General features: G+C 51.5%; 1 protein-coding gene across 1 annotated transcript; it reads right to left on the reverse strand.

Moving 5' to 3' along the window:
- Positions 1–446: 446 nt before the first annotated feature.
- TRAP1 (TNF receptor associated protein 1) lies at positions 447–24,638 on the reverse strand. Its single transcript, XM_041462555.1, has 18 exons — positions 24,505–24,638; positions 19,842–20,009; positions 18,633–18,715; positions 18,102–18,242; positions 10,914–10,985; positions 10,073–10,233; positions 8,861–8,970; positions 8,603–8,676; positions 6,210–6,365; positions 5,784–5,904; positions 5,590–5,659; positions 5,281–5,428; positions 4,618–4,803; positions 3,456–3,594; positions 2,904–2,989; positions 1,940–2,085; positions 1,509–1,581; positions 447–1,243 (listed from the first exon to the last, which is right to left on the reverse strand). The coding sequence occupies exons 1-18, from the start codon at positions 24,584–24,586 to the stop codon at positions 1,142–1,144; spliced, it is 2,118 nt and encodes a 705-aa protein (XP_041318489.1). The 5' UTR covers positions 24,587–24,638; the 3' UTR covers positions 447–1,141.
- Positions 24,639–24,962: the final 324 nt, after the last annotated feature.

Genomic DNA, 24,962 nt, shown 5'->3' on the forward strand with positions numbered 1-24,962 from the left:
AGCCAGGTTTCCTGTAGCTTAAAGAGCTGGAGGTTGTCTTGTCCAGCACAGCACCCAAAGAGTTAACCAAACCCAGTCCCAGCATCTTAATCTGGCAATTTAAAGATAAGCTAAACAAATAACAGGGCTGCTCAGAGCCCCACTGAGCAGGAGAAAGGATTCTTATAAACCATTTGCATGGTGTAAAGCAGACACAGGGAATCTAGCATGGCACTTCTGTCTGAACCACCACTGCTTGATTCAAACCAAGAGCTACATCCCATCTTGAGACAAAACTAACAGGGTTCATAGCTACAGATTCTCCTGCTTTCCCATCCCTCTCCTGCCACCATGTCCAGTGCTTGATGCCCTGAAGAACCAAACAGCATCTGAAGAGAGACAAACCAACATCACCAGTTCAAGACATAAAGACCAACAAAATAAAGAGGAGAGTGAAGTGGGGGGGATGTCTGGAAAATAACAATGTTTATTTATCATAAATACAGATCAGCTAGGTGTGCAGTTTATCTCACAGACTCTCCAGAAAGCCACCTCCCAGTTACTTCCCTTTTTCCACAAGACCAGGATGAACTCACTTATTCAGCAGCTCAGTGGTCTTTTCTGCCATGGGATTGCACTGACATGTTCCACCAACAGTATCTGTGTCTGCCAAAGGCAGCAAGCTGTCTCCATGCCAGCAAACTCCTCCTGCCTGATCAGACCTGGAGGTTTCTAAACTAATTAATTGATTTTTCCAGTGCTTGTTCAGAGCACAAAGGTGAGAAGGGATTTTGTGGATAGGGGGGTGCATTCACAGACCTGACTGGGGATCTTGCTGCCAACATCTATTTTGAGAAAGGCCATTTTTAGAAACAGTATGAAATGAGGCTCTTCAGGCTCATGTCAGAAATTTGGGCACATTATTTTAGCAACAACCTCTGGATTTTGTCCCCACTAAGAGCACTGCACTTTCAACAAGTTGATGACGTGGGATCTGATAGTTACAGGTGGCTCCTCCCTGTGCAGGGAGGGCTGGATGTTGCCAGCATTCTCCCTGCCCTCTGCCCATGAACCTGTGCTGGACAGTGCCTGCAAGCAGCTGCTGAGTGGCTGTGCCTGAGGCAAGCGGTCAGCACAGAGTTCATCCTTCAGTCCTTGGGGCTCAGTTCTTCTCCAGGATTCTGGTGAGGAGTTCGTTCAGCCGGTTCACCATTGGCCTGGGATCCTCATTCAGTCCTGCTGCAATCATGGCATTCTCATAAATCTGAAAAAGAGAAGAAAGCACTAAATAAGCACCAAAGCAACCTGCCTGAGGGAGGAAGGGAATGTCCCTCCCAGGACCTGCATGCTGAAACCAAGAATGTCTTCCAGGGCACCTGCTAGGACAACATCAATCACAAATCCCAGAAATACCCAGGGACCACAAAAGGATGCTCACTGTAATGGTACACCCTGTTCCCTGCCATGCATGGTCTGCATGCTGGTTCTGGGAAGGATGGTGCTGCTTTTGGAGAAGGTCTGGCTCTCACCTGGTCAAGCAACATCTGGGCCAGATCAGGCTGACTGTCCTTCAGCTCGCTGAGCTTCTTAATCAGAGCATGCCTGTAAGAGAGAGATTAACACTGAACTTGCTGATTTAGGACACAGTGAGAAATTTATTTCCAGAATGAGCAGCTAAGTCACAGTGGGTCACCAAAGTCAACTTCCTTGCTCCTGTTCTGGGGCTTCTTTCTTCTCTCTTATCTGTCCCCACAATCCCCATGGTCCCCAGAGGACTGCACACTGTGTGTCAGGACACACTGAAGGTGCCACACAGCCTCAAAGATTAAGGCTCTGTGGCACTGACTGCACTTAATGGGGAGGACTCTGCTAATTGGCAGCCTTACACTGCCTCCTCTCTGCCTCCTCTTCTGAGAGGCTGCTGTGTCCCAGGCCTCGTGCTGGTGCTGTCCCCCCTTACCCAGTGTTGATCTCCAGGGTGGGCTGCAGGAGCTGGGCTCGCTCCTCCTGGGTCTTGGCCAGCTGCTGCATGCGCAGGAAGTGGCGGGCAGCGCCCATCTCCAGCACGGTGATCATGGCAGGGTGGGTGTCCAGCCGTGTGGTCACCTGTGGCACAAGCACCGGTCAGGGCTGCCATGGACAACGCACATCCAGAATGCAAAAAGGTCATCTGAGGCTTGCAAGATCCCAGTCCTGCCTTGCCCCAAATGATAGAGGCCTGCAGTAAAATTGGCAGCCCTCAATACATAGCTACCATTCAAGCAAATACTCTGAGAGAGAGACTTGAAAAAACTTTCACAAATGAAACAGAAGTGAAGGATGACAAACTTGCAAAAACCTTTGATGTCCTCAACTCAGCATTTCAGCAGAACAATATGAGACATTGCAAAATGAGACTTCCAAAAGACTGTTATCGATGTGGAAAGCCTGGACATGTGGGGAAAGTGTGAGGACTTGGAGTCTTCTCAGCACAGATCCACACCAAGCCTTCACATGGTTCATTCCCATCCCACAGGAGCTGCCTAGCCCAGCAGGAAAGATGGGGACCCAAATGGCCTCACAGTCCACAGGCAGTGGGCTGCAGCTGGACCCAAAGCATTCCTTGCCAATACACCTTTCTAGTCCACAAGCAAGAAAAGTCACCAGCCTGTTCTGGTAACCTGAACATTGACTGCAATGTGGGCTTTGCTCAATACAGATTGAGATGTGCTGCTTCTGCTGCCACACTGACCATCCAATGACAAATGCCATCCAATGACAAATCCACACCACTCACACACAGGAGGCAGGAGAAGAATGTCTTCCCACAGGGTCCAAAGAAGAATCTGTGGCAGCAGATCCCCAGCCACCTCTCATCTTTTTTTCCCTAGATCGTTACCTCTGTGGATCTCCTGTACTCAGTTACCCAGACACAGAATACCCACCTTCACCCCAGTGACTCGAGAGCCTAAGGCATTCCTCATCCAGGCCATCAGATCCTCAGCTTCCTTCTCTGTCAGACGTTCTCCAGCTGGCAGGGAAAGAGGGCACATCTGAGTGTATATCTCTAGTATGCAATGGACAATGAGCTGAGTTTCTACAATTCCATTTCACACTTCCATTGATCAGTTCTCTTGTGGGAGTGGAAGTACAGCACGGGAGTACAGCACCACTCACATCCTCATCCCAGACCATGCCATACCCAGAGAGGGCAGGCTCCTGCCTTGCCAGGGGCTGCCTGCCTCTGTCTGGGCACCAGATGTATGCATGGGGTTGAAACAAAATCATGGCAACTTCACACATGACATTCCATTGAACTTTGATCATGTGAGATGAATCCAGTCTGCAACAACTCTGAGCTGCCTCAGACCATGAGAATGGGAGGGTGGAAGGCTCTTGCTCGGGAGCTGCAAGAGCAGGGGAGGAAGGTGTCCCCTCACTTGCTCAGGGTAGCAGGACAGTGTGCAGCAGGAGGGGACAGGGGAGCCTCACAGTACCTGGGCGGCTCTCCTCAAACTTCTCTTCCTTGTAGTGATCAACAACAATGTCTGTCTCCACAGAGATCAGCTTCTTCTTGTCAAACTCCCGGAGGTGCAAGAGTGTCAGCTCATCAAACTGCTCATAGCAGAACAGCACCTGTGCCAACAACAGACAGCAACACGTTGTTTGGGATGTAACAGCATTCCCTCCTTCCCAAGGCAGCTCTGTACCAAACACCAGGAACATCACACAGGAAACTCACAGGTTCAACCCCACAGTGACTGTCACTCAGGGCCTGACGTGAAAGCAAACCCTTGGAGGGATTTGTTACCACAGGTGGCGGATCTGCAGCTGAGCAAGTCTGCTGCCCAGGGAAAGTTAGAACCAGCACTGACTCCAGTCCTGAGAGGGCCACCAGCCCACAGAGGACAACTGTAACACAATCACAGCCCTGCACAGCAGCTCCCAGGCTCCTGCTCTGGGGTCCAGCAAAGGTAGGAAACAGATATAAGAACCAAGTGTCTGTACAAGTACTAAATCACAGAATATGCTGAGTTGTAGGGGACCCATCAGGATCACTGTCCCAACTCTTGTCTCTGTGCAGCACACCCCAGCAATTCCTGTGTCTGAGAGCATTGTCCAAATGCTTCCTGAACTCAGACAGGTGTGGAGCCTGTCCCAGTGCCTAACATCTCTGGGTGAAAACTTTCTTCTGATACTCAACCTAAACCTCCCAGCTGAGCTCCAGCCATTCCCTTGGGTCCTGCCACTGGTCATGAGAGTGAAGAGATCGACACCTGACCCTCTGCTGGCCCTTGTGAGGATGTTGAAGACCACAGTGAGGTCTCCCCACAGTCTCCTTTTCTCCAGCTGAACGGACCAAGTGCCCCCAGCTGCTCCTCATATGGCTTCTCCTCCACGCCCTTCACCATTCTCATGGCCCTCCTTTGCATACTCCTAACAGCGGAATGGTTTTTTTAACATTGTAGTTAAGAGTGTGTGACAGCTCCCTCCTGGCCTCATGCCACAGAGCAGAGGCAGAGGGGGCCAGGCAAAGGCACCACACTGGCAGGGCTCCATCACAGGCCTCGCTGCCCTGCTCAGCTTTGAGAGCCAGCCCCAACCACTGCTGCAGCAGCTCAGGGTGTTCCCCTGGCTGTGGCACCACTGCTCACCCACCTCCATGTCCTTCTTCTTCATGGCCTCGAAGTAGGGCGAGTGCTCGGCCAGGTGCCGGTTGGGGGCACACAGGTAGTAGATGTTCCTGCTGCCGGCCTTCATGCGCGAGCCGTAGTCGGTCAGGCTGGTCAGCTGCCCCGCGGGCAGCGCCGACGACTCGTAACGCAGCAGCTTGGCTATGTCCTCCTGCAAGAAACGTGCTCCTGTGAGCTCAGCTGGGTCACTGAGCACCACCCAACCCCTCCCAGCCCCAAGGATTCCTGTGCCTCTTGGCAGCCCTACAAAATGGCTCAGGGGATTCTGAATCCCTCCTTTCCTGCTCCAGATATGAAAGAGGCAGAAAAGTGACTTAGACAGGATGTAGGTCAAGCTCTCCTGGAAATGGCAATTAGGCAACAGGAGGGGAAGGCCCATCTTTATTGCCTGTTGTAGTTGACATTGCACCAGGGAGGGCTGACAGCAGTGACTCTGCAGGGTCTCAAAATAAATGGGAAGCAGCACCAGTCAGAAAGACTGAAAGTTTAGGCACTAGAGAATCCAGAGGTTCTTGGCAGACCCAGGAACACAAGTTATGGCCATGCAAGCTCCATGGGAAGTAGCAGTCTCCCTCATCCCAGCTCATGGTAATCTTTCTCATCAGCTGCAGTGTTTCAAGACAAGTACCTTGACATCCTGCTCTGCTATCGTGACAATCCCCTCTCTCATGAATACCCCATACTCCTCAAAGAATTTGGCATATTTCTCAGGATCCTTCTTGCTCTGGTCAATGAAGAACTTGATCAACCTCTTCTGCAAAACATCACGGAGCTTCCTGCAAGAGGAACAAGCCTTTTCAAAGACAACTGCTAGAGCCAGACATGACATTTTAGTTAAATGTCTCTCTGTGCAGGGTTGTAGTGAGTCCACTGTCCCCTTTCCCTCACGGCTTTGTATCTTTTCCTTGTACCTCAGTCCAGAGATACTCTTGCTTACCTGATCAGGGCACTCTCCTGCAGAAGCTCCCTGCTGAGATTCAGGGGTATATCCTCACTGTCCACAACACCTGGAACACAAAGCAACCCTTGAACAGTGATGCAAACACAAGTGCCAGGCTCAGGAGGGCAGCCATTGCCTCATCCCTGTGGAAGCCATTGTCCATAACCTGCTATTCCTGGTCCCACACACACCTCTAAGGAAGCGCAGCCACTTGGGCAGGATGTCTGCAGCTTTGGTTTGGATGAGGATCTTGCGGCTGTAGAGGGCAACGCTGGAGCCCATTTCCCTGCTGATGTCAAACATGGACGGTTTCTGCAGGAAAAGAGACAGGAGGTAACACCAGCACTGTGCAGGGTGCCCTCATCACACTGTGGTCTTCCCTACAACACTGAACCCAACAAGAGCTGAAATCTTAGCTCTCTTCCCTAGGACCATCCCCCTGCTCCTGACATGGCTCAGTATCCCAACTACCCTGCAGCCCTCAGCCCACTGCAGAGATGCCACACTGGATATTCCTCCCTGCAGCCATATCTGCCTCCCTTCCCTAAGGAGCTCTGCCCTTCTCCCCTTTCAGAGCAGCTGGGCAGATGTCCCACGCTCCAGGACAGCACACGTACTTGCTCGGGCACGTAGAAGATGCTGCGGATGTTGAGGGGAGCGTCGGTCTTGTAGTGCAGGACATAGCGGGGCTTGTCGTAAGCCTGCGCTATGAAGCGGTAAAACTCCTCGTGCTGCCACTCACCGATGTCCTTGGGCTCCAGCATCCACAGAGCCTGTGCAGGAGCAGGGAGAACAGTTCCCATCAGCTCTGTGGCCTCCAGGGTGCCGGAGTAGGGAAACAGAACCTTTCAAACAGACTCTTCTGCACAGCCTGGCAGCGAGATGTGGCTCAGGCACATTATCAATGAACAAACTACTGCCCCTCATCTGGCCTTGGGCCACCCCTCAGAGGTAACTCTTGCCCTGCAACATACATAGGGCAGCTTTGTTAGCCCAAAACAAAAGGGATTTGGCTAACTTCCTTTGCCTTGCACTTGCCAATGGCCATCCTGGGCAGATCCCACAGCTCAACTGACTGGCAGTACTGGTCAAGTTCTCAAGGCCTAACCAGCAAGCAAAGGAAAAGCAAAAGTTTTAGTGAGCCTTTTGCAACCAACCTGCCTCTCTGATGGAGGTCACTGTCTCAGCTAAGAGCTTGTGAAGCAGCTTCTGCACTGTCTTCTGCTGATTCGTTCAGCAGCTTGGGAGCTGCTTTGTGAACCACTGCAGGGTCACTGCTCCAGCAGTGTTTCCCACATGAACACATGCACCGAAGCCATGAGCTCCAGCTTCCACCTGCTGCTGTTCTAACTCCCCCAGTGCTTTCTGAAGCACTCAGCCCAGGCTCACAGCATGTTTCAGTTTCCAGTACCTGAGCAAAAGACTTGCATCCAACAAAGATGTGGGACTCAATGCAGAACTGTGTGTTTCCAGCTGGGTGAAGCCCATCTCAGTCACTGCCTCTCTTTGCCACTCAAGCTCAAACGAGTGACAGGAGTGATTTCTGGGGACAACACCAACATCCAGCCCACCCTCAGAGCCCAAGGGTTTCAGGTCCCTGGTAGCCCTGAAATCCTTAAGGATTCCTCTGCCTCAGAGCCTTGTTCCACAGGTGACTTCCCCTCATTTCCAGCACACACAAGTGTCCTGGAGGGTTTGCAGGATCACAGGTAGGATTATGGACTCACTGGGAGCTAAGGTATTCTACAGTAGCTGTGTTAGGGAAAGTGCTGCATTCTCAGGGGCTCACTTGTAGCTAACAGATATTCCAGTTAAACCAGAGAAGCTCCCAGCTCCATGCTGTGAGCATTCAGGAGCTCATTGAGGAGAAACCCCACCAGGGAACCAACTGTGGCTCTGTTTGCAGTGAACTGATGCTGATGTGTGGAAAAACACAAAGCCAAGATCCTGGATAAAGAAAAGGCATGAAGTGGGAGCATAATGAGAATAAAGCTGTGGCTGTAACCCAAGGGAAAACAGACTTTCTGATAAGAAGATAAAAGTCCATGACTCTATTAAGGGCATTTCAGCCCTTGCTCTACTACTGCTCTTCTCCAGGGAGCCTGTTCTATTGATTGTCAGGCAGAGAGAGCAAACAGCTGTCTAAAGCTATTTCTGGTTTTGTAATTTAAGGGGCAGAACTAGAAAGCCTTTGGAACAGAAACACTATTATGCAGGAATCCAAATAAATAATCAGTGACTAATAACACCAATTACAGAACTTTAGATAAATTAACATGGTAAAATGTTTAAATACAGTCTTGAAAGTCTGTGCAGTCAGTGCCACATTCCAGGAAACAAGGAAGCCACACACATGCTCTCTAACTGCTCTCTTAGGTGAGAAAGCTTTAAACAATCAGAAGAGGAGATGCTGAAGGAAAATGATTCATAGATTTCTGTTTTAAAGATAATTAATTTCTCCCAAGTGATGCCTGCAATTGGGCCAAGAACATCTGAGTAAAATGGATCTGGCTGCAGTATAATGCCAGTGGTCAGAAAATGCCAGCATCAAGCAGTGCTCAGCTAGCAGCTGGGAATAAATAAGGCTGTGAGCTGCTGAAAAACCCCAACCACTCCCTGGCAGTGGCTGTTCCATGTAAAGGACAGGAAGAACTGCAGTGAGAGGTGTCAGCACACCAGCAATATGAGCAATCCCTACAGCACTAACACATCACATGGCTCGAACAGAATAAGCATTATAAAGCACTGAAATAATAGTTCAGGACAAGGGAAGGCACAGATCTTGCTGATCTCCAAGACTTTTCTACAATAAATGCAAAGAAGCTGTTGCAGGTATGACTTCAGCTGGATTGTCTCCTTTCGTTCTAATTAACTGATCACTGCAAGGTCTGTGATATCCTGGACAATCCTGCCCTGATTTCCAGGGACAGCTTTATGCTGTTTCCTGTCTCCAGTGGAGCATTACAGTGGTTCATCTCCATGAGTGACCTGCCTGTGGCCCCCACCTCACCTGTAACGTGTTAATTCTTCTCCCATTGAGGTACAGGGGGAAGCTGATGAAATTGCTGTATTTTGTCACCACCTCTGGAATGGAAAGAAGACACAGAAGGGTCACCTTTGTGGAAATAACACAGCAGGAATTCCCTCAGTAACAGCACGTGAAAGGAGTTGCAGGAGAGGAAAAAACCTGTAAATTCACGTTCCATCTGTGAGCACCAACAGACTCCACAGATCCCCAGGTGTAACAGCATTCCCCTCCTCTACTCACCCTTGACTCGGTCTTCATTTGCAAACTCTTTGCAGTCTTCTTTGAGGTGTATAATAATCTTAGTCCCAGCTCTGACCCCAGATGCTTCTGCAATCTCAAACATCCCTGAACTAGGATTAGAAACAAACACTGTGTCAGTTTGTGCTTCAGGTACACTCGTGATAGCACAGAGAAATTGTTTGTTCAGCTAAGAGCACACAGCACTTCAAGGCCAAGAGAAAAAGACAAAAAAGTCTTCAATGCTCATTATGCCTCTGAGAAACCCCAAAAACCATGTGGCTGTTTTCCCCACAGCGACTCCAGACCCAGGACACACTACTCTGCAAAGACACCAGCTACTGAAAACCCAAACCAGTCTGGTGTCACAGTTTTCTCAAGAATTTAAATAATGTCATAAATTCTTTATTCTGAGGAAATTTTAAGGGGATGCTGAGCTTGTCACCCTCAGAAGCTCCAATTTCAACATGTCCAGCAGCCCACAGCTTTGCCATCACAGATGTTTGCAACTTCAAGCAAAAGCAAAGAATGAGCACACAGCTGTGAGCCACAGGGAGATGTGCCTGCAGACCCCAGTGCTGCACAAACTCTGCTCTCTGTGGGTGCCTTGAGCCAAACCTCAGAGGATGATTAGAGCAAGGAGGTTCAGTTTGTCCCTGTGCTGTGGGCCAGCAGGGATGGAACAGGAGAGGCAGCTACTCTGTCCACAGCATGCCTGCTCTGACAAACCAACTCTGCCCTTGCAGTTTCCACACTGGCACATTTGGCCATGCTTTGTTACTGTGTATAACTAGAGCAGGACCTAAACCAGTCAGCCAGGACTGAAAGAACACACATATGCTTTCTTTGCAGAGCTTTCAGGCCATGCCTGGTCTGGACAGAGCCCCCCATGTGCCACCCCACTCTGCAGCCTCACCCATCAATTCAGTTTGTCCCTGTGCTGTGGGCCCCCTGGGCTGACTGCCTGCCAGCAGGGATGGAACAGGAGAGGCAGGTACTCTGTCCACAGCATGCCTGCTCTGACAAACCAACTCTGCCCTTGCAGTTTCCACACTGGCACATTTGGCCATGCTTTGTTACTGTGTATAACTAGAGCAGGACCTAAACCAGTCAGCCAGGACTGAAAGAACACACATATCCTTTCTTTGCAGAGCTTTCAGGCCATGCCTGGTCTGGACAGAGCCCCCCATGTGCCACCCCACTCTGCAGCCTCACCCATCAGATGACCAGTGGTAGCCTGGGCTGCCTGGCTCTGCTGACTGTGAGAACACCTCCACTTTATCAGCCACCATGAAGGCTGAATAGAAACCCACTCCAAACTGGCCGATGATTTTACTGCTGGCTTCAGCTTGGCTCTGCAGAGCTTCTAGAAAAGCCTGCAGGAACAAAGGAGACACAAAGCAGCACACAGTGACTTCAGGTATTCCTGGAGGTTGTGATCAATCCCCAGCTGGGCTCCTCAGGCACTGCAGCCTGGCAGTCCAGCACCCTCACCCCATGCTCCTGGCATCACTGCTCTTAGGAAGGTTCCCAAGGAAAAGGGTTTCTCCACAGGGACTGCACCTCTGGAAAAGAGGAGCACTGCTTAGAGCAGTAAAAGGAAAACAAGTGAGAGCTTGGTCAGTCAGGAGCAGGAAACCTTAAAATGGTGCCTCCAGAGATGAAAGCAAAAATCAGGTACACATGGACAACACCCTGCTGTGGGGACAGAGCTGCTGCTCCCCTGGACATGGGGTAAATGCCAAGTGGGTGGGTGCCCCTCTGTAGGGATGGCTGGGCAGGAGAGTGTTTGGAGTGAGGGCAGTGCGTGCAGCAGTGCTACACACAGGGCCCATCAGCACTGCCTGGGCTCCCTGGGCCTCCCACAGCACAGCAGGGACCACTGAGAGCCAAAAGACTCCACAGGCAGGTTTCACCTTCCAAGAGGGGTGTAATTTCACAGCTGGGCTGAGGGCCAAGGGACAAAACGGAATGAAAAATTACTGGGAGAACAAAAGTGGTCGTACCTGGAAAAGAGTTTTCTAAGGGAGGGAGAAGGATCCTTGTCCCAAGTTACCTTTGAGCCTGAACGAGCAATGGTACCAAGGTTAGAAACCAGCTCCTCCTGGGTCATCCCAATACCTGTGTCCTGAAAAGAAACAGCAACTGCAGCTCAAATATCAGCAGGGAATCATTGCTCCAGCAAACAGCACCCAAGCAACTTCTGCCTCCAACTCCCACCCTCTCCTTTCCCCCTGAGTAATAAATCCAGCAGCAGACTTCCAGCTGCGACTCCATCTGCCCATGGCCAGACTCAGAGGGCAGAGAGCTCCAGGGGCAGCCACAGCTGCCTACAAACCACCAGAAAGCTCAGAAACTCTGGCCATTTCTCAAGGAAAGATAAAACCATGCCAGGATAGGCTGGATTCTACATCCCTCTAAAAAGCACAGGATGGCAGTGCAGGAAAGAGATGCCAACCCAGCCATGGCCCCATGGTGCCAGATGTCATGAACAGATACACCCTCCATTCCTGAACTGGTCTGAGGGGGAGTTGAGGAGCAGAGAGTAGCAGCTTGTTTGCAATCTGCAGATGTGGAACACTGGGAATCAGCAGCAGAGCAGCTCTTAAATCCCTTAACTCTCAGGTAATGCAGACCCTTGTCTGCAAGCAGCACATGAACCGATCTCCATCTGCTCTGCCTTTCCCCCCTTCTTCTCCCCCTCACCCTGCGCTCCATGGTGTGAGTATGGAGCTGTCAATGTCCAGGAGAGCTGGGTATTGCATTCCCATGGGAACAGCCTGACCCCAGCCAAAATACAATGCACCAGCTACACTTTGTAATGCTCTGCCCAAGCTTCAGAGGCACATAGCTCCCTGTCACCCCCAGGTTATTCCAGAATTGCACTGCTGCATGCAGATAAACATCTCCCTGCAGCTCACACATCTCAGGCAGCAGAGCCTGCAGCAGGATCACCCAGAAAAGGCTGCAGTAAGTCTCAAACCTGGCTGCAACTTCAATTTGCATGACATACCAAGGCAACAAAGGTAACAGCAAACCCCAGCGAGAGATGGCCACCCTCTCACACAGGGCCCCAGCAAAAATCTTTCCCTTTCTGTTGTCCAATGTGTTTTCAGACTTGCTCCACACACATTTTCCACAGGTGGCCTACTGCCCTCCAGGATGCCACTCTCAAGAAAAAAGTCCCATTCCCCCTCCCAAATCCCAGCAGCTTCTCTACCCAACACAAGCATCCCAAGAACCCACTGTTACATGTTCTCTGAGCCACTCTCTGAGGTGAAAAGTAGCCAAGTGAGATGTGATTCTCCTTCCCATGAGGGATTCAGCTCTACCTGAGTACCTGTGAGCATGGTTATTGCAGCTGACAGCAGCTGGCACATGCAGAGTGGGCTCACACATCCCCAGTGCCTTAACAGGGGTGGGATTTGGTGTGCAGGGTCAGCGAAATCAGCTGCAACAGAACTGGCAGCTGCTAGGTGGCTCGAAGGTGAGGTGCCAGAGTGACCTCTGCCACCCATGGAGCATTTACTGGGCTTACTTCTACCAAAGTAAGTTAGTGGCAGTATGGATTTCTTAATGCAGTGTTAACTGCACGGAAGGATTGAACTGCTCAGCTTGTGAGGTGCCATGTGGGTAAGACATTTTCCTGCCCCCCACAAGTCAGGGCACAGCAATCCCTTTCCCTTGGTTAAATACAGTAAAGCCAGTCAGCCCTCTTGGCTGAGAACAGGGATGATGCCCAGTAAGATCTCAACAGCGAGAGATCAAAAGCCAAGGAAAACAAACAGCGTATGGCAAAATCTCAGGAATCTGACATGGTCCCTTTCCCCAGGGAAGAAAAAGACAGAAAGAACAGCTTTCAGCATCTGGTTCAGTTTTTCTTCATGCCAGACCCTGAACAGAACTCTGATCCACTTCTATTTATAGCACAGCATGTCATTCCCAAATTCCAGTGTGTTAAAAAAAATACATCCTTACCCCATTAATTTATTGGCTGTTGAATTCCTAATGCCCTGCCAAACTTACTGCAGAACGCTTAATGACAATTCCTGGAGACTGCTTTGATGAGGGTGAATCTCATGAACAAAGAAAGCAGGGCTCAAACAGCTGGGATGCTGACAGGGGGAGCAGAAAGTGAAGATTCTGGCAAAGCAGACATTCCCTACTGCAGGAAAACACCTGGGTGGATTAGGAGGAAGACACCATCAAGATTCAACACACCCTTGCCATGTCCACATTTCCTGCAGCTGCCCTTTGGCTCCCTTCACCACATGGAGCTGCTCAGGGCAATGGGAATAAAGCAGCAGCGGAGGAGAGATGGGAGCTGAGCTCTGCAGAGCAGGAACTCTGCAGTCATGGGAAGCAACTGAACCTGCCCATGAGCAGCCCACCTCAGGCTGGGCCCACACAAGTGCTGGCAGCTCCATGAAATCCAAGGAAGCAGCTGGTGGAACTTCTACTGCCCTTCTCACACCGCTCTGTGCTGCACCAGCTGCTCCTTGGCTGCTGGGCACCTTCACCAGGAGCCACCACGGCAGCACAAACCCCTGCAAACTCCTTCTACCCACCACCATCCAGCCTTTGCTCCATCAGCACTACAACTTCTCTTCCCCTGCACACAGTTCTGCCCTCCCTTCAGCCTGCAAGAAAAGCTTTATCAGGCTGACCGCAGCCACAGGAGAGCTATTTGTAACAGCACAAAGCAAATTGTACGTGGGGCTTCTCAAATTACAAAATGTGAGGGATATGCTCAGAGTTCCACATGCCAAGTGTTTCTCTACAGCTTGGAGAGACCAAGACACAGAGTTCAGTGCACTGGCCCTTCATTAGCTGAATGTTAATTACAGAAGACCTGCTGCTACCCAGCAGAACCACCACCTCCTCACCTGGGTGAATTTCTCCTCTGGTACTTCTCAGGGTGCAGAGTAAAAATCCTCCCCAAACCATCCTCTATAAAAGACAACAAAGAGGCTGCAGACCTTCAGACTATGAAGGGCTGGTGGCCACAAGTGTTGGAACTAAACTCAGTAACATTTACGCCAAAGAGACATCAGCTGAACTTTGTTTTTAGCACCTTTTTATGTGTGGAGACCTCCAAGGTACCAAAGTTGCTGCTGACCTGCACCTTTGTGCCTTCTGAGCCTTTTGTTCTAACCCTGTGGTGAGGGTGCTGGATGTTTGCAGAGACCTGCTGTGTAAGATTAGTTTAGCTTTGCTCATTACCTGAGTCCAATTTAAAGTATTGCAGAGCTTCCTTACACCTAACGACCCATTAAGCAGCCATTAACTGCTGCCCCTGCCATGACTGCATTGGAAGGAATGCTCCCAGTTAGAGGTACCTGGCTGAACTATTGTGTCTTTCACCTTGCTTTGTTGCAAAACAAACACTTGAAACATTTATTTCAGTGTAAAACCTCAATGGGGCATCAGAAGAACACTGACTATACTATAAAGACATGCTGCTTTCACCAGTTGATGAAGTAATAAAATCCCAAAATGTCTGATTAGCAAATGTGCCCACTGTTATTTAAATACCTTGATTAAAGACTTCCAATTCACAAGACCAGGACAGCAGCTGTACTAGAGCAACGTTCTGGTTTAGAATCATTAAAGCATCTGCAGCAGCAACAACCAGCAGATGAAAAGCCAGAATAAAACTGATGCCTGTGAACACGAGGTAATCTTGGCCTAGTACATGGAAGTTGTCCAAAGCAGAGAGCCTGAGCTTTCCTTTGCAAAACCACAGGTTCAGCCTCCACCCATCCAGGTCTAAATACCCACTGTGCAGAAAGGTACTGCCTTTCATCCACTTTGAATTTCCCATTTTTATACAGGATATGCTCTGATTCTGCCGTGAAGAGAACTAAAGGATTGTGCACTTCCTTCCTTGGGCCACAGGTTATTTGAGATGTGTTTATATTTCTGGGTCCTGGGCTTATTTGTTAAAGATGATGCAACCACTGGAAGCTGTAGCCCATCCCTGCAATCTGTGGCATATTTCTGTAGGTTTAATTCCACCTAAGACTTGCTGAAGTACAGCCACATTTACCCCTCTATCTCCACCTGTCCATCTCCTGCTTCCTCAAGCCCAAGCGACACACAGATGCTGCAGTGCAGGTCACCCTCTCTGCTGCAGCCTGATCCCACAGGGGAGGGGGACGTGCTCCCCACCTGCCCCAAGCTTTGTGGGACACAAGGGTGCATCTGCCCTGACCTGCTACAGCCCAAAGAGCCCAATCCTTACTGGAGCCCCAGCACAGCCCAGTCCTTGTCACAGGCTGTTTGTAACTGGTGAGGCAGGAAAGATCTGCTCAGTGATACAGGGAGCTGTTGCAGGGAGGAGTGGTGTTTGCAGTCATTTTAACTCCTCCCAACACAGCAAACTGGTGATTTTGTGGCTTCACAGACACTGATTTTGGATGACTGCAAGAGAGAGATGAAAGCCCAACAAAGGGAACTGAGCAGCCCAAGCTCTGGCAGCGACCACGCTGCTCTGCCGTGATGGAACAGCAAGCACACTCCCTCCCCCAGCAGCAGCAGCCATCAGCTCTGTAAACATTTCAAACCACTTCCTCTAAACTGTCCTAGCCCTAAATTAAGCCTCAGCAAGGAGAAGGGCTGCAGCCCTGAGCTCACACATCACTACCAGGCACAGCAGCATGGCAAAAACTGCACAGCCCCAACACCACCACAGCACAGCCAAGCGCCTGTCACCTGCCTGTCACCTCCTGCAGGTGCTGAAGGTGAGTTCTGTGCTCACAGAGCCTTGGGGTCTCTAAGAGGCTCTCTGTTCCCACCTCAAAGGGTCCAAAATCACACTGGTAAAGCCTCAGCACGCAGAACTGCAGAGCTCTGCAGAGCTGTTCTCATTGGAAACACACCCCTCACATTTTCAAATGGATTTTCTTAACCACTCTGACCTTGCAGGCTGTGGCTGCTACAGATGGAGCTGTCCTAGAAACATGAGGCAGTTTCCAAAGGGATGGAGGAAATGGTGGAATTTGCTAAAACAACAGGACTTTGTAAAGAAAGCAAGGTGGCGGAACTCAGTTAACACGTCCCTCTTAGCAGATACTACACTGCAATGCTTAGGTGGAATATTCCTGAATGAGGACATCCGTCAGAATCCTGAGTCTTGCTGTGCTTATGACTGGAATTCAGTTCTGGCAGAGAAGAAGGAGAACTGCAGTCACCAAACAGAGATGAGTGCAGTCCTATACCAGATCTACATAACCCCCCAGGAATGTGCCTGTAATGGCCATCACACATTACAGACCTGCCTTTCCTCAGCTCAGTGAGACATAGAGATGCTACAGGGCTTGGAAGAGGAGGGGAGAGATTCAGCAGATCCAGAGGCACAGAGCAGCATGGAGATCTGAGAAGGATCCAGGGGTCAGAGTGAGACAATGGGACCTTCCTAGGAATAAAAAAAGGGCTGACCATTGCTACAGGTCATGTATGAGGGACCTGCTGCCTCTTTTTTGGTAGGTTCTAGTGGGTACAGAAAACAAAACAATGGCAAACGGAAGATCTATCTCTGCCTCAATCACTGCAGCAAGTTTTCTTTCACCTTTGCATTCCTGAAAGGCAGAGAAATGGCCTGAATGACTCTTGTTCACAGTAATCATTATATGCAGTTTGCTTCTTCAGGAAGTTATAAATAACCCCCTGACTGGAGGTAAGGAGCTTTGGGCACTCTGGAGAAGGCAAAGCTATTAAAGAGATTGGAGCAGCGTTGTTCTCACTGCTCCCCACAGCCCAGGACTGCTGCAGTTAAAAGCTTCCTAGTTAAGACTCATTTAATGGCATTAGAGAGGCACTGGCAGCCAGGCAGGGGGTTATAAAAAGCCCAATCCCTAACCCATCTAACTGGGATGGCATCAGAGGCACCCTGCAAGGTGGGCAAGCAGCTCTCCGACCAAACTGCCAAACAAGGGGAGAGCTTCCACAGGGACAGGGCACGAGAGGTAACAATGTCTTGATGGAGTCAGATGCTTTGTGTCCACTATAATGTCAAAAGGGAAAGATGAAAGGCAGGAATGACCCCGCTGCCTGGGGCTAAAGGAAGGCTTCTTAAGCAATTGGTGTGACACAGGAGTCAGAAAACTGCAACAGTGTGACAGGAATAGCAAAGCCCCTGCACCAGGCTTTGAGAATCTCTGCTTGGTGATTGTGTTGCCCACTGACAAGCACTAACTTCCCCATGGCAACTGCAGCACTTGTTCCGCAGAGAAATAGAAATATAAAATAACTGTGCAGCCTTCAACAGCCCCCTCTGCTTCTGTCCCATGTGAAAAATATCAGCCTGTGTGCTCTGTCTGTGCCACATCTCCCCTGGACCTGCCACGGTCACTCAGGGCTGCCTGCTTCATCCTCCTCCTCCTCTGCTCTCCTAGGAGCGTCCACAGCTACGCTCATGGCTGACACAGCTCCACAAGGAAAATGACCAGTTTGCCTTTTTTACATTGGGAGCTCTGCCAAGAAAACACCAAAACTGAGGCTCAGCCTCGCACCCTGGACAAGAGCCACAAGCAAGATCAAAGTACAGAGAGAAGGCCCAGCTCCACATCCCTCCCCACACTGAGGCACACAGGTGACTGCTCTTACAGACTGTCTCCCTCCCAGTCAGCACTTTGTCACCAGCAGGGACAACCAAAACCTGGGCATAGGTGAGTGCTGTGCTACTGCCCAAATCTCCAGACCCAACTGTGCCTGAGGGCAGGCTGAGTCCAGAAGCTGGACTCAGCCTGTCCTGGAGCAGGAAGAGAGAGAGACAGGCAGGAACGGGAAGGTCTTCTCACCACCCTGGCATTTAGTTCCCCTCACCCAGGGGAGAGAGAAGGTCTGCAAGCAACTATGTAATACCCCAGACTTAAGGAGGTGCATGAAAACCTCCCCAAAGGTCAGGAGGAAACCAGGTTCACAACTTACCCACTAGTGAGAAATTCACACAACCTGAGAAGTGCACTAGGCAGGGGTGCTGGGAGAAAAGCCACTGGTACTTCTCAATAGGGAAAGAAGGAGCAGCAAATTTTCCTATGGCTACTAGTGGGGAGCAGATAGCATTACTGGTTTCTCATCAAGTCCTGAGGTTACAGCCTCATGAACCACAGCCCAGCTGAGGACAGAATATTTGGGCAGGCTTGGGGACTGTGCTGCTGCTCAGCTTCCAGTGACTCCTACAGGACAAGGGCCAGTGATGAGAGCAGCAGGGAATAACCCTGCTGTTAGCAGAGGGAACTACCTGGATGGTGATGGTTCCCTTTCCACTGTCTGTCTGCAGGTGGATCTCCAGCTCCGGCAACGCCTTCCCTTCCGTCATCAGCCGGTGCCGCAGCTTCTCCAGCGCATCGCTGCCGTTGGAGATCAGCTCCCGGATGAACACCTGGGGACGAGACACAGCCTGACCCTGCAGCCTGGCCCTGCACAGCCCTCCCAGACACCTGGGAGATCACTGCCTTCACAAACTAATCTCCAGCTCCCCAAACTGTGCTTCCCCATTATCTGCCAGGAGAACAGTTTGTCCAAACTCAGTGTGAAACTGCAGAGGCTCAAGGCTCAGAGTCACTCGGCTATACCTACAAATTGTTTCAAAAAGACATTTTCAAGGTGTCTTAAGAAGACATAATTCAAGAAAGCCTGACATGAAAGCTCAGGACTCATTGGGAACTGAATAACTGAGTTATTCTCCCAGCTCAACCATCTTGGATGTATCCTTTGACAGAGGCAGGGCTTTGCCAAGAGAAAATCTCCCCGCAAGTTGAGGGTGTCTTACCTCTTTTTCCGAGTACAGGGAACGGGCAACAATGTCCAGCAGTTTCTTTGTTTCAGCCTGGAACTCATGTTTAGAGGCTGCACCTGGAATAAAGGTTAGGGTTGGGGTTGTTCAGCTTGGAGAAGACAAAGCTCAGTGAGCACTTAGAGCTCCTTTGAGTGCCTAAAGGGGCTCCAGCAGAGCTGGAGAGACACTTTGGACAAAGGCCTGAAGCAACAGGACAAGGGGGAATGGCTTTACACTGCCAGAGGGCAGGGTTAGATGGGATATTGAGAAGAAATTGTTCCCTGTGAAGGTGCTGAGGCCCTGCCACAAGGTGCCCAGAGCAGCTGTGGCTGCCCCATGATCCCTGGAAGTGTCCAAGGCCAGGCTGGATGAACACATCTGTGCAGCACCCCCCTGCAGGTAGGGAACTATGTCCAGGAAGAGAAACCTCCTCAGAAAAAAACTAAAACTATAAAACATCTCAGCTGAAAGACCATCCTTGGCCTTTTAAAAATAGCAAGAGGCATTAGAGAACTCCTTTCTCCTGCAAGAGCCATTAGAAAACTCTGGGAAAACACAGGGAAAAGCCACAAGCCCCACATCACCTCTGCCATACCTTGCAGGTAAGGACATACATCCCCCAGAGATGGGGTGAAGCTGGAGTGTGGGCAGCCAGCACATCAACCCCATCAGGGACTTCACAGCCTGGCATTCTCAAAAGTACCTCCAGGAAAACCACAGAGGCACAGAGTTCAGATGTTATTTCTGTGCTGGAATAACTCATTGCTCAGACTGCTTCAGAGCACCTGTCCCCGAAGCTGTGCAAAGCGATTCATTCCAGCTAAAGGGCTGACACCAGGACTCTCATCACACCTCCACGATCCACAGCAATGACCTGGGCAGGCACAGCTTGCTTCTGGGACAGCAAAGTCTTTTCAGCCAATTCCAGTGCCTGTGGAGCCTCCACACATACACATGACCATCAACTGCCTGGCTAAGCCCATGGATGCAGTCTTGATGTCCTTGTTTCTCAGTAAAGGCCATGCTGACCTCCACACCCAGGTTTTGGGAGGTGAGGGTGCAACACAGATGGAAAGGATGCGGTGAGCAGTACCTGCACTTCCTCCAGAGGCAGCAGCACTGCTGAGGAAGGCTCACCTGCACCACACCTTGACCCAGGAGCACCCCAAGAGCGTCCCCACCAGACACGTGTGCCAGGCCCACCTTTCACATTCTCTGTGTTGCTGATGATGGTGTGCAGGGGCTCCTCCTCCTTGCTCTCTGCTGTCTGTGTGCTGTACATCCTGACAGCAGGAATGCTGGAGGCAGGAACGTTGTGCTGGAGGCTCCAGCGGTGGAGAATTTGTCTTTGCAGACATGCTGCTCCTTTTGCTAAAGACACAAATGAAGATATTTCAATACACATCACAAGTCCAGCACCAACAGGAGCACTCCTCAGAAGTCCCACCTAGGTAATCCCATGGGAGTTACACTGTCTGAACAGCTCCCTCACAATCCAACACCCACCATTCCCCTTCAGAATTGCCTTCACTGCATAAAAAGGGCAAGTTGCTACTTTGGCTCTTCTGAATTAAAATTTTATCCAGAAGATGACAATTAGCAGCTTTCCCACTGAATTAATCAGGAAGAGGCAGTCTGCAGCTTTCACTGCTGTTACCTGGCTAAGCTGAAGACAACTCTCACATCACTGCCTGTGAAAATATAAATTACCAATAAATATTTGGCCCTTCACTGCCCAAGCACAGGGATTACACCCCCCAACAAAGCTGGGTCCAGGGCAAGCAGCACATGCAGCAGCAGCAAGGCCACCAGTCACAAAATCAGTGGGGAAAATGAGACCAGTCAGGAAATGGCACGAGCCCCCCTAAGGTCAGGGATTTCCAATTCTCCTCCTTTCATTATGCCCAGGTGAACCCAAAAGTCTTCTCTCTGTTGGGAGATGAATCAAAGCCAAACCTGGTCACAAAAAGACCATTGCAGCACCACAGACCTCTGTCCAAAGCCTGTTCCTTGGAGTGATTTCTGAACTGCTAGGAGAATGCCAGAGAGGATCCCAGAGGGTGAGGACCTGACCCTGCAGCTGCCCTGGGGAAGGCAGCATCTTGGCCCCCCCAGTGCTACAATGAACATAACCAGGCTGGATGATCTGGGAAGCAGAGGAGGGACCAGGACAGCCTGGGCAGAGCCAGAACATGGATAAGCAGCACAAGTGGCTGGAAGCAGTAACAAGCTCAGGTTTTCCTTACAGCTCACTCTGTTGGTGTTCCATCCAGCAAGGGAAGGAGGCAAACCCTACACCTGACATTTTCAAGGGGTCCTTTCTTCAGATGGGTACAAAAACAGCCAAAGACTGGACCAAACCCCATTAGTATGGTGAGAGTCCCAAAGCACATCTGTGACCTCCTTGGAAACAGCTTCCAAGGCCATCCCCTGCCCTCCAGGCCAGCTGACATGCTGAGGGAGCTCAGTCCCTCCTGAACCTTCCTCCACCTTGCCACAGCCCTCGAGTGAACCCTGCATTCCAGCCTTTCACCAACATCCCTCATCCTCTAGCTCAGGCTCACTTCACAAACCTCCTGCAAACCTCCTGTCCCCCACAGCAGGTCCTACAGTCAGTGTGGTCATCAAGAACAGGTCTTGCTGCTCCAGACCATCATGCTGGGCTCTCACTTGCTCCAGACCAGGTGAACATGAACTCCTGAGCTTTAACAGCACTTCTGTCTCCTGCACCTCATCCTCAAGAGCTGACAGAGGAGGCTGTCAGTCCTCATTCTTCCTCCTCCTCATAGAAAGCTTTGAATCAAGATCCACTTCTCCAGCCAGAAGCTTGAATGACTCCCCAGTCATTCTGCCCTTAAAGAAAAGAGCCCACAAATAGTTCTAAATGCATCTGAACACCTCCCACACACATAACTGCTCTCTGCGTCACAAGCAGCTCTGCTGCATTATCACAGGACACCTTCTGGAACTTCCATTCCACTGCCTGGGCTGGGATCGCCTGGGAAAGTGGAAAACAGCCCTGGCTGAGGTGGAGAGCAGCAGAGCACTCACTGTCCAGCCCCTCCAGCTTCAGAGGGGAAGGGCCTGCAGCTCAGGGTCTATATATATTTTATTTAGGTATTTGCATTTGTACTCATTTTATTCTGGGTGCTGTAGGATACTTCACCGTATGTAAGCACACACATCTCCCAAACAGCAGAAATAAAAGAGAGAATTTTCCTTCCTCTCTGACTCCAGGATCTGAAAAAGACACAGCTCAGCAGCAGCTTAAAACCTTAAGTTCATTTCTATCATCAGATGTCCAGGCAGCAAAACCCGAGGCCCCACACAGGTCACCCCTCAGCCTATGAACACCAGCTGACTCTAGAAGCTACAGCTACTTATAATTTTATTTCTGGCTATTTATAATTGTTGATGTATTCACATTTTTTTGCCTCCCTACCTCCAAAGCACAATAATAAATCACCACCCATCAATTCGGAAGTTACTGTTGGATTTGTGCAATGTTTGGTCTTATCCTCCTTAATTAACATCCTGTCCCATGCCAGGGAGACACAGCTCATTAAATACAAGCTGCAGCACCTTCAGCCCATTTGCCTCTTGAGAGTCCTTGCCTGGAGCAAGGGAGCAGAAAAGGCTCTTGGCTATTCTGGGTGGAAAACCACAATTATCAGCACACAACAGCCACTGAGAAGCACCTGCTGAGGTAACAGGTTATGTGCTACTCATAACGAGCCTCAGAAACAAATTCCTCAGCCCCGGCAACAAAGAAGGAATGGCTCTTGCCCCAGATAAGCACTGTGATGTGTTGGGGCAAATCAGGGCTTTTGATATTGAGTTAATCAAATGTGGAGCTTCCCCACAGCCCACACCCCTTCCTGTTCCCATCACTGCACCCTGAGGGATGGAGAAACCCACATCACAGCCCAAATTCCACCTCTCTGTGATCCCAGTGTGCCCACGGCCACAGACCTGCCTCACACACTCACAGCAAAGACCAGGACCCTCAGGGGCTCCTTTCAATCCAGCACCTCAGCGATCCCCCAGCCAGCCCCCCAGGAAGCACAGCCCAGCCTCTTCTGGAAAAACCCTTGCAGTGAGCAGAGCCCAGCACAGCCAGAGAATTATGGTGGGAAACCCTGCACAAAGCAGTTTGTGGCTCAAAACAAAAGAGAAGAATTTGGGTCAGCAGGAGCCCAGGGAAGCTTGTGCAGGAAAAAGCTCCAGCAATTAACACTCCCAGCTCAGATCTCCTGACACAAGAGCGCTCCCGAGCTGGGCACTGGATCCCCGAGAATGCGGGGAGAAGAGATTCCCTGAATGACCCACTCACACCAACACATCTCCTGCAGAGCTCTGCAGCAGCTCCAGCCTCGGATGAAATGGGAGCAAACCCTGCCAGCTGGCCCGGTGAGGGAAGGGAGGGCTGTCCCTGCAGCCTGGACCCAAGCGAAAGGAGAATCCTGCCCCTCCCTCTTTATCCCCACCCCACACAGCTTCTGCTCGCTGCTTCTTCCCTGAGGGCCTGAATGACAGGTTGGGGGATAAAACTCGGGCTCTGCTGGAGTGTCTAACCCACCACGGGCAGCAGCTTTGTTCCCAGACATGGATGCTAACAAGCCTCTGGGGATTTCTGTGGAGGAAGAGCTGGATTGCCCAGAAACACCCAAGTGGCACTGTGTGACACAATAAATCTGACAACCCGACCCTGAAAGTGACCCTATTTGTCACACAATTTCCCCTGTCACATTTTCTCTCCATAACCTGCAGGAAAACCACAGACCACACCAACAATATGCAGATCTGTCAGTTAGGGGCCACACAAGAGATAAGGAAACACAGCACGGGCTGCTGGAGGAGACAGGCAGGACACTCCTCACCATGCCTCGGTTCATGGCAGCTCACAGGCACATTTCCAGCCCACGAGGGCCTTGTTAAGGGAGCGCCTCCCGTAACTGAGGCCTCAGAGTTTGGACTTTCTTAGAATTCACTCCTGTCAGCTGTCTGAGGTGAAACTTCAAGTGCACCCCTGAGAAACACAAACCCTTCAGGCTCATCTGTAAACCCCTCTGGTAGTGACATGGCCAGAGAACAGCAACGCTGCTGCCTTCTGCTCTCAGGCAGGTACTCCTCTCTGCCTTCTGCTCTCATGTAGGTACTCCTCTCTCTGCCTTCTGCTCTCAGGCAGGTACTCCTCTCTCTGCCTTCTGCTCTCAGGCAGGTACTCCTCTCTCTGCCTTCTGCTCTCAGGCAGGTACTCCTCTCTCTGCCTTCTGCTCTCAGGCAGGTACTGGGCTGTGTGCCCTGTGTGAGCTGGGACATGCACCAGGACATGACACATGATGTGAATACGCTGTGCAGCCCATATGAGCCAGCAGGTACCTCTGCATGTCCTGCACACCTTACAAAGGCCAGGAGATGGACTGGGAGTGCTGTATGACCCAGGACACAAACATGGCTATGTTATATACCCCTACACGAGCCAGGGCATTGACCTCACCATGCTACAGATCTGAGCATGCTGTACACCCTGTACGATGCAGGACACGGCCCTGGAGCGGCTGAGCGCGCTCCCGGCCCGACACGAGCCCGCGCTATTCCCTGCACAGCCCCACGAGCTTTGGGCGGTCTCGGGTCAGCTCGCCGGGCGCTGTGCGAGCTGCTCCCGCGCTGCCGGGCCGGCGCCCGTTCCGACCCTGCCGAGCGGCCGCGGCCGGCACCAGCCGAGAGCGACGGGGCGCTGCCCGTGGGACACGGACCCTCCGCACCTCCAGAGGACGCACGCGGCCGAGCGCAACTCCGGGCAGGCGCGGCCGTCCCCTCAGCCCGGGGGCCCGCGCCCCTCACGCCGCCCGTCCCCCCTCACCTGCGGGCGGGCGCAGCCGGGGCGCGGTCCCGGAGCGCCGCAGGGCCGCGAGGAGACACCGCCCGCCCCGCGCCGCCGCCATGCCCACGCTGCCCGCCCGCGGCGCGCCGTGATGACGTCACGGGGCGGGGGCGCGCGGAGTCCCCCGCGCTCGGGCGGTGCGTGACGCGCGCCCGGTGACGTCAGGCTGCCCCTCAGCCCGCGCGCGCTGCTGCCCTCAGGGCTCCTCCCGGCTCCCCTCACGGCCCCGGCCGGGCGTCTGCGGGGCCCCGGGGCTCGCTCCCCTCACGGCACGGGATCTGTCCCCTCAGGGCCCCGCCTGGGTCCCCTCACGGGAGCCTTTCCAGGGCTCTTCCTGGAGGTCGGACGTCAAGCCCAGGACTCCGTTGCCAAACCGCTCCTGTTGTGATGGTTAAAATCCCATTCGTGTTTCTGAGGACTTGTTAGGAAAGGGAGTC

This window comes from Pyrgilauda ruficollis, unplaced genomic scaffold (genome assembly GCF_017590135.1).
Source record: "Pyrgilauda ruficollis isolate IOZ18807 unplaced genomic scaffold, ASM1759013v1 scaffold16, whole genome shotgun sequence".
NCBI lineage: Eukaryota > Metazoa > Chordata > Aves > Passeriformes > Passeridae > Pyrgilauda > Pyrgilauda ruficollis.